General features: G+C 50.6%; 2 protein-coding genes across 5 annotated transcripts; one reads left to right on the top strand and one right to left on the bottom strand.

The window, feature by feature from the left end:
- The first annotated feature begins 2,823 nt into the window (after positions 1–2,823).
- Positions 2,824–4,849, top strand: LOC109735805 (4-hydroxyphenylpyruvate dioxygenase). The gene is made up of 2 exons (XM_020295009.3): positions 2,824–4,004; positions 4,394–4,849. The coding sequence occupies exons 1-2, from the start codon at positions 2,881–2,883 to the stop codon at positions 4,578–4,580; spliced, it is 1,311 nt and encodes a 436-aa protein (XP_020150598.1). The 5' UTR covers positions 2,824–2,880; the 3' UTR covers positions 4,581–4,849.
- Positions 4,850–5,479: 630 nt separating this feature from the next.
- Positions 5,480–7,499, bottom strand: LOC109735804 (urease accessory protein F). 4 transcript variants are annotated; one of them, XM_040392160.3, is made up of 4 exons: positions 7,239–7,499; positions 7,042–7,147; positions 6,150–6,966; positions 5,480–5,715 (listed from the first exon to the last, which is right to left on the bottom strand). In XM_040392160.3, the coding sequence occupies exon 3, from the start codon at positions 6,928–6,930 to the stop codon at positions 6,157–6,159; it is 774 nt and encodes a 257-aa protein (XP_040248094.1). In that variant the 5' UTR covers positions 6,931–6,966; positions 7,042–7,147; positions 7,239–7,499; the 3' UTR covers positions 5,480–5,715; positions 6,150–6,156. The 4 variants fall into 4 exon arrangements, with proteins under 4 accessions (XP_040248094.1, XP_020150595.1, XP_040248093.1 ...); XM_020295006.4 differs by having other exon boundaries at positions 6,150–7,147; XM_040392159.3 differs by having other exon boundaries at positions 5,480–5,679; positions 6,150–7,147.
- Positions 7,500–8,013: the final 514 nt, after the last annotated feature.

Raw genomic sequence — 8,013 nt, 5'->3', positions numbered from 1 at the left:
AGATTAGGATTTGTCACTCCGATTGTCGGAGAGGTATCTCTGGGCCCACTCGGTAATGCACATCACTATAAGCCTTGCAAGCATTGTGACTAATAAGTTAGTTACGGGATGATGTGTTACGGAACGAGTAAAGAGACTTGCCGGTAACGAGATTGAACTAGGTATCAAGATACCGACGATCGAATCTCGGGCAAGTAACATACTGATGACAAAGGGAACAATGTATGTTGTTATGCGGTCTGACCGATAAAGATCTTCGTAGAATATGTGGGAGCCAATATGGGCATCCAGGTCCCGCTATTGGTTATTGACCGAAGACGTGTCTCGGTCATGTCTACATAGTTCTCGAACCCGTAGGGTCCGCACGCTTAAAGTTACGATGACAGTTTTATTATGAGTTTATGTATGTTGATGTACCGAAGGAGTTCGGAGTCCCGGATGAGATCAGGGACATGACGAGGAGTCTCGAAATGGTCGAGACGTAAAGATCGATATATTGGACGACTATATTCGGACTTCGGAAAGGTTCCGAGTGATTCGGGTATTTTTCGGAGTACTGGAGAGTTACGGGAATACGTATTGGGCCTTATTGGGCCATACGGGAAAGAAGAAAAAGGGCCTCAAGGGTGGCCGCACCCCTCCCCTTGGTCTGGTCCGAATTGGACTAGGGAAGGGGGGCGCCCCCTTCCTTCCTTCTCTTTTTCCCTTCCTCTTTTCCTATTCCATATGGGAGGTGGAATCCTACTAGGACTAGGGAGTCCTAGTAGGACTCCACACTTGGTGCGCCCCCTCCTAGGGCCGGCCTCCTCCTCCCTTGCTCCTTTATATACGGGGGCAGGGGGGCACCCTAGAGACACAACAATTGATCCTTGAGATCTCTTAGCCGTGTGCGGTGCCCCCCTCCACCATATTACACCTCGATAATACCGTTGCGGAGCTTAGGCGAAGCCCTGCGTCGGTGGAACATCATCATCGTCACCACGCCGTCGTGCTGACGAAACTCTCCCTCAACACTCGGCTGGATCGGAGTTCGAGGGACGTCATCGAGCTGAACGTGTGTAGAACTCGGAGGTGCCGTGCGTTCGGTACTTGATCGGTCAGATCGTGAAGACGTACGACTACATCAACCGCTTCCGCTGTCGGTCTACGAGGGTACGTGGACAACACTCTCCCCTCTCGTTGCTATGCATCACCATGATCTTGCGTGTGCGTAGGAATTTTTTTGAAATTACTACGTTCCCCAACAGTTGTTGATCCGAAAATCATTGCTGCTGCAGCCATAGAATTTTGCCCTGGCTGTGTACCGACCATGAAAATTGCGACCCTATTCGGCGGCTCATAGGGGTCCGGAATACTGTCGCCATGGAACAGCCCCCGAGTCGGCCGTCTTGCAGCTGATACATCGAGTTAGTCTCTCCTGTGGATGACTCACCATTAGAGTAGATAGCCGTCTCACCGCCAGACACATATCCTTCAAATTCTGCCCCATGGATAAATCCAACGAAGGCGCGCTTCACAGTGGGCTGAACTCGGGCGGGTCGTGCACGCTGAGCCGTCTCGATGATGTCGGTGCCGATGTCCGGCTCAGGGCCCGGTTCGCCGATCTTGCCGATGAAGACGTGGATTCCTCCGAAGGAGACCCAGTACCCGTACTCGATTGAGCCGGCCTCGGGACCCCAGCCTGCATCGTCGATGTAGAGCTTGCCGAGACGACTCTTGGTCATTTGGCCCACAGCGTACCCCTTGATCCCTTCGAAGCTGCCCTGCAAGAACTCAAAACCACCGTGCGCTGGCCCCACGGTGGGCACCAACTGTCGTAGAATTGTCACGGCAGATGTCCTAGCAGAAGGACTTAGTCATGGAGTCATCGCAACTAGGTTAGCTTAAAGGGGTTAAACGGGACAAAGGACACGAGGAGTTTATACTGGTTCGGCCCCTTGCGGTGAAGGTAAAGGCCTAATCCAATTTGAGGTGGTATTGCTTATGTCTCGATTACCAGGGAGCGAATACGCTTGACCTAGCTTTCGATCTCTTCTTTCTTCTCCCTAAACCGCCGCCAGGTCGTCCCTTTATATACACAAATTGACGCCCAGCGGCCCACAGAGTCCCGGCCGGCTCATACACAACGTGTCCGGCTCGGTGACTAATTACACATGCCTTACAATACAGGTTACACATATATGACGGTTTACACTTGTGGGCCTTAAGTCGCCTTTGGGCTTCCGGACCTCCAGTAAGCCTGCTTCGTGAACCGCCATCTTCAACATCTTCATGGGCTTTGTTAATGATGAACCGCCATAGGTATAACCCGACCCTTCCTGGGCGGGTCATACCAAATAGTTATATACCCAACAACCTTCGTCCTGGTTTACAAGTTCTTTTTGTATTTTATGACAAATTTTAACTAGAGATTTAACTAATAAAATATTAATGCATACCGTCAAAAATTATATCACTTGATTCGTTTTGAGCATAGTTTTTAATTATATTATTTTTTATGACATGCATTAATATTTTGTTAGTAAATTTAAAATTAAAATTTGACACAAAACATAAAGAAGGCTACTAAACCAGGACGGAGGTAGTACTAGCTAGAGAGAATATGAACCTCGCAATATTTTTAGCTGAGCTTTTTTTTGAAATAATAATATTTCTAGCTGTACTTGGCTGTACCTTACCCTAGGCCAGTCAGCAAACCCATCACACTAGCTCGAGCCCCCACACCACCAAACGCCAAAAGACAAATCCCACCCGCCACCACTAAACCCCAAAGCCCACGTGGCGCCATCTCCTCCCTTTATTACCCCCCACTTCTCCCGTAAGGCCGTAACTGATAACCCGGAGCCACTACCACACGCGACCAAGAAGCGAACACACACCATGCCGCCCACCCCCACCACCCCCGCAGCCACCGGCGCCGGCGCTGCCGCCGCGGTGACGCCGGAGCACGCGTGGCCGCGCCGAATGGTCCGCTTCAACCCGCGCAGCGACCGCTTCCACACGCTCTCCTTCCACCACGTCGAGTTCTGGTGCGCGGACGCCGCCTCCGCCGCCGGCCGCTTCGCCTTCGCGCTCGGCGCGCCGCTCGCCGCCAGGTCCGACCTCTCCACGGGGAACTCCGTGCACGCCTCCCAGCTGCTCCGCTCGGGCAACCTCGCCTTCCTCTTCACCGCGCCCTACGCCAACGGCTGCGACGCCGCCACCGCCTCCCTGCCCTCCTTCTCCGCCGACGCCGCGCGCCGGTTCTCCGCGGACCACGGGCTCGCGGTGCGCTCCATAGCGCTGCGCGTCGCGGACGCCGCCGAGGCCTTCCGCGCCAGCGTCGACGGGGGCGCGCGCCCGGCCTTCAGCCCCGTGGACCTCGGCCGCGGCTTCGGCTTTGCGGAGGTCGAGCTCTACGGCGACGTCGTGCTCCGCTTCGTCAGCCATCCGGACGGCACGGACGTGCCCTTCTTGCCGGGGTTCGAGGGCGTGAGCAACCCGGGTGCCGTGGACTACGGCCTGACGCGGTTTGACCACGTCGTCGGCAACGTCCCGGAGCTTGCTTCCGCCGCCGCCTACGTAGCCGGCTTCACGGGTTTCCATGAGTTCGCCGAGTTCACGACGGAGGACGTGGGCACGGCCGAGAGCGGGCTCAACTCGATGGTGCTCGCCAACAACTCGGAGGGCGTGCTGCTGCCGCTCAACGAGCCGGTGCACGGCACCAAGCGCCGGAGCCAGATACAGACGTTCCTGGAACACCACGGCGGCCCGGGTGTGCAGCACATCGCGGTGGCCAGCAGCGACGTGCTCAGGACGCTCAGGGAGATGCGTGCGCGCTCCGCCATGGGCGGCTTCGACTTCCTGCCACCCCCGCTGCCGAAGTACTACGAAGGCGTGCGGCGCATCGCCGGGGATGTGCTCTCGGAGGCGCAGATCAAGGAATGCCAGGAGCTGGGGGTGCTCGTCGACAGGGACGACCAAGGGGTGTTGCTACAAATCTTCACAAAGCCAGTGGGGGACAGGTAAAAACACAATCTTTCCAATTTGATTTTGAGTTCTACTGTACATTGTAATGCTGCAGAGAAGTGTCAAAACTTGGGGTTAGGGTAGAGAGCTGAACCATAGGATAGTGAGTGCCATGATCCTATTTGAAGTATTTTAGTACAAATCCATGCATGATGCACCTTTATGAAGATTGCCACAGCTAAAAGGGGAATAAAGCTCCCTGTGCATAGAGAAAAGCCAACGTATATTCCCAATTCACGCCGTAGGCACAAGATTAGATTCAGGGGGTAGTATTATTTATGCTATAATTCAGTGATTTGAGGTTCGGTCCTCTAATAAATTCTGGCTGCATCTTTGCTCTACTCCGTGTGCTTCCAAATCTAACTGCATCAGCTATTATGTTCAGGCCAACGCTGTTCCTGGAGATGATCCAAAGGATCGGGTGCATGGAGAAGGACGAGAGAGGGGAAGAGTACCAGAAGGGTGGCTGCGGCGGGTTCGGCAAAGGCAACTTCTCCGAGCTGTTCAAGTCCATTGAAGATTACGAGAAGTCCCTTGAAGCCAAGCAATCTGCTGCAGTTCAGGGATCATAGGATAGAAGCTGGAGCTGGAGGACCTGATCCGGTACTTTGTATCATGGTCTCCTGGAGCAAAAGAAAACTATGTTGTTTGTAAGATGCGGCGCGCAATTGTATCAGATGTTATATTGATGAAGCTGAAGACAGATGTATCCTATGTAGTATGATGGGTGTAATAGATGGTAGAGGGGGCTCACACATGAACAAAATGTACTGTTGGCATTGTTGTACAATCTTGCTTGCAAGTAAAATAAAGAAGAACCGATTTTGAGTTCTGCATCAAATGGTGCATGTGTATCCAACTGAAACCCTTTTTAGTGCAGCCATGCATGATGCATCTTTATGAAGATCGGGACAGCTTTAAAGGGGGATAAAGCTCCTTGCATAGTAAAAGGCCAAGGTATCCAACTTCACAATTCGTTGCATGGTGTACTACATACCATTATTGACAGTTATCTAAAAAAGTTTGGGTTCGGGAGATGGTACTAGATATTGGGAAGGAGGGAGTATTTCATAATTCAGTGACTTGAGGTTCAGTGCCGTACTGACTTCAGACAGCATCTTTGCTATCTTTATCTACTCTCTGTGATTCCAAATCTTTATCTACTATGTTCAGGCCAACCTGATTCTTGGGGATGATCCAAAGGATCGGGCGCATGGAGATGGACGAGAGTATCAGGATGGTGGCTGCGGCGGGTTTGGCAAGGCAACTTCTCCGAGTTGTTCAGATCTATGGAGAGCATGAGAAATCCCATGAAGCCAAGCAATCTGTTATTGCATTAAAGATAGAATCTGGAGCTCAAGCAACGGATCTAGTACTTTGTGTCATGGAGCAAAAGAGAACAATGTTCTTTGTAATATGGGACACAATTATATCATTTTTGTATTTGGTGAAGCTGAAGACAGATGTATCCTATGTATGATGGTGTAATAGATGGTAGAGGGGGCTCACACATGAACATAATGTACTATTGGGTTATTGGCATTGTTGTAAAATCTTGCCTGCAAGTATAATAAATAATCATACTGGGATCTGTCCTCGAGATGCTTGCAATCTTCTGATGCCATTTTTCTTTAGGAAAAGCTAGTAATCTTCTACTTCTCCAGGGTAAAACTGTGAACAGAAGTACACCAAACTGCATTCAGCAACCTGAAAGAAGCAGAGGAAAAACACAACAAGGTCATCTAGACATATGTATCATGCATTATGTTGTTCACAAAATGGACCAGTGAAACCTCTGGTCTATTTTAACATCTCCTTGTTACAGGAATAAACTGCTCAATTGCTCATCATGTCCTTGTTACTGTAGGAGACATCAATCATGTGAATGTTCAATTGCATTGCACACAGTCATCGATCAACCATATGCCATGTTATAAAGATGCTTTATACAGACTAATATGTATCTCTCTATGAACCCGTTAACTGATTTTTTTCAGGAAATAAGGAGATATGTTTCAATGGCATCCTACATCCGAATAATATGAAAGCATGAATCTACATGTATCATGAAGTTGAGCCCTTTGTTGTGTATGCTTGAAGACATTGTACAACGAGAGAGATAAAAAGATATGGAAGCGAACCTCACTGTCAAGAGCAAAACAGCCTAGAGAACATGTAAGCATGGCAGCCTTGCAACGCGTCAAGCAGCGGCGCAGTCTGTGATGCTTCAGAGACATCACGGTCCCTCCACTTTTGCAGCATCTTCTCGGCATCAGGCGCAACCTGGTGCTGCAGAACCGAAGCAGCAAGCGGTCCTATCAGATTGAGCCTCGTCGCGGCGGAGATCACATCCCTCATTGCCACAAACATGTAAGCGCGCTGCGTTGTCTCGCTGTCAAATCCAACCAGCCCACATATCAACCCAAATATCGGGGCATGGTGAAACGACACGCTTGTGGAACCGAGAAATGTCCTTCGGAGATCCTGCAGCGGCTGGATCTCAGTGAAGACAGACGCGGCCACCCTCAACAGAGCCGAGCCTTGCGACGTGGACGCCTTCCTGCCGACCTCATTCGTCAACGTAGCGTCCAGCAGCTGATCTAGCTTGACCCATGCCGCAGCGTCAGGAGACCTACTGGCGCAGAACACGAATGGAAGCAGCAGGCTTCCAATGTTGTCCACCACCTGGATGAGGAACAGCCTCAGGTCTTCCTGGTTGTTCACTATGCGCGATTGCATAGCAGCTTCCAGGCCGTAGGAGTGTGCGAAACCACCCGTGGGGAGAATGGAGTCCAGTAGCTGCCACTGGCTCCAGAACAATTGCTGATGCATGCTCGACGCCGTGGCAGGCACTTGACTGATCGCAGAATCCTCTGCGTCCTCCAATCTCATTTTCTTCAAAGCCGAGTGTTCCCCGTCCATTAGTGTCAAGATGAGTCGATGGATCAATCTTCAGTGCTGACAAATGAGAAGAGCAAACTCTTGTCAACCATAGAGAACAGCATAAGATCCCCAAAACGCAGGAAATTTTACACGCAAAAATATCATCCCGGTCCTGATTCTTTCCATCTCAGTGCGATGAATTCTTCAAACTAGCCGTTCAAAAGTCCAAACAAGATGAAGCTCCCGGACAGGCATTCTGCCGAACACGCAGAGGGCGTCAATCAAACGCTGGAACGCTGGGTGTTTGGCCTACAGAATTGAAGAGGGGAGCGGAATTAGGCGCATACCTTTCAGCGTCGAAGCGCCGGGGAACGAACACCGCGAGGCAGGTAGCTTTATGCTTGCGGCGATGAACCCATTGACGCCGCTCTCTCAGGCACTCATCAAACACTCGGCGATCGCTTCGGTGGGGATGGATGAGGCAGTTTGAGAGAGAGGCCAGAGAGGGGTCAACGAGAAGAGGAGGAACTTTCGTGGGCCTTCTGTTTCGCTTGTATTTGCGTGCACCCACGGCTGCTAAACTTCTCCGGCCCATCCCCACCTCTACGGCGCTGCAGCAGCGAGCGTCGATCGTGAGAGCAAATAGTTTTTTTCTGGATGCGTGAGAGCAACTAGTTGGCGAGCACTCATTCGGAAGCCTTTCAATGATCATTTGGATGGCATGCTCTCAGCCGCCGCGAGGTCTCGCGCTCTCTTTGGATTTTGTCTTTTTATTTTTTTCACACGCGTTTTCGGCTTTTTAACCTGTTTTTTTTTCAGTTTTTTATTTTGATTTTTTGATTTTCCATCGGTCTATCTTAGCTTTTGGATCAAAATAATTTTTTTAAAAAAATAATGTTTTGCGAGAGATACGGTCGTGTCTCTTCGAAACGGAAAAAAAAATATTTTTATTTTTTTCCTTTCGTCAGAGGCACGGTTTTGCTTTCGTGAGAAGCACGGTTGTGCTTTCGTGGGAGGCACTGCCGTGCCTCTCGGAAAGTATTTTTTGTTTTTTTTTCCTTTCGCAAGAGGCATGTTTTTGCTTTCGCGAGAGGCACGGTCGTACCTCTCAAAAACGGAAAA

The sequence above is a fragment of the Aegilops tauschii genome, chromosome 6, assembly GCF_002575655.3.
Source record: "Aegilops tauschii subsp. strangulata cultivar AL8/78 chromosome 6, Aet v6.0, whole genome shotgun sequence".
Lineage (NCBI taxonomy): Eukaryota > Viridiplantae > Streptophyta > Magnoliopsida > Poales > Poaceae > Aegilops > Aegilops tauschii.
The sequence above is the reverse complement of the archived record's forward strand: the minus strand, read 5'-3'. Positions and strand labels throughout refer to the sequence as shown.

Excerpts from the sequence above, each read along its gene's own strand:
- LOC109735805 (XM_020295009.3), top strand. The coding sequence starts at position 2,881 with ATGCCGCCCACCCCCACCACCCCCGCAGCCACCGGCGCCGGCGCTGCC. Across the intron at positions 4,005-4,393 it reads ACAAAGCCAGTGGGGGACAG|GCCAACGCTGTTCCTGGAGA; the intron begins GTAAAAACACAA and ends TATTATGTTCAG.
- LOC109735804 (XM_020295006.4), bottom strand. The coding sequence starts at position 6,930 with ATGGACGGGGAACACTCGGCTTTGAAGAAAATGAGATTGGAGGACGCA.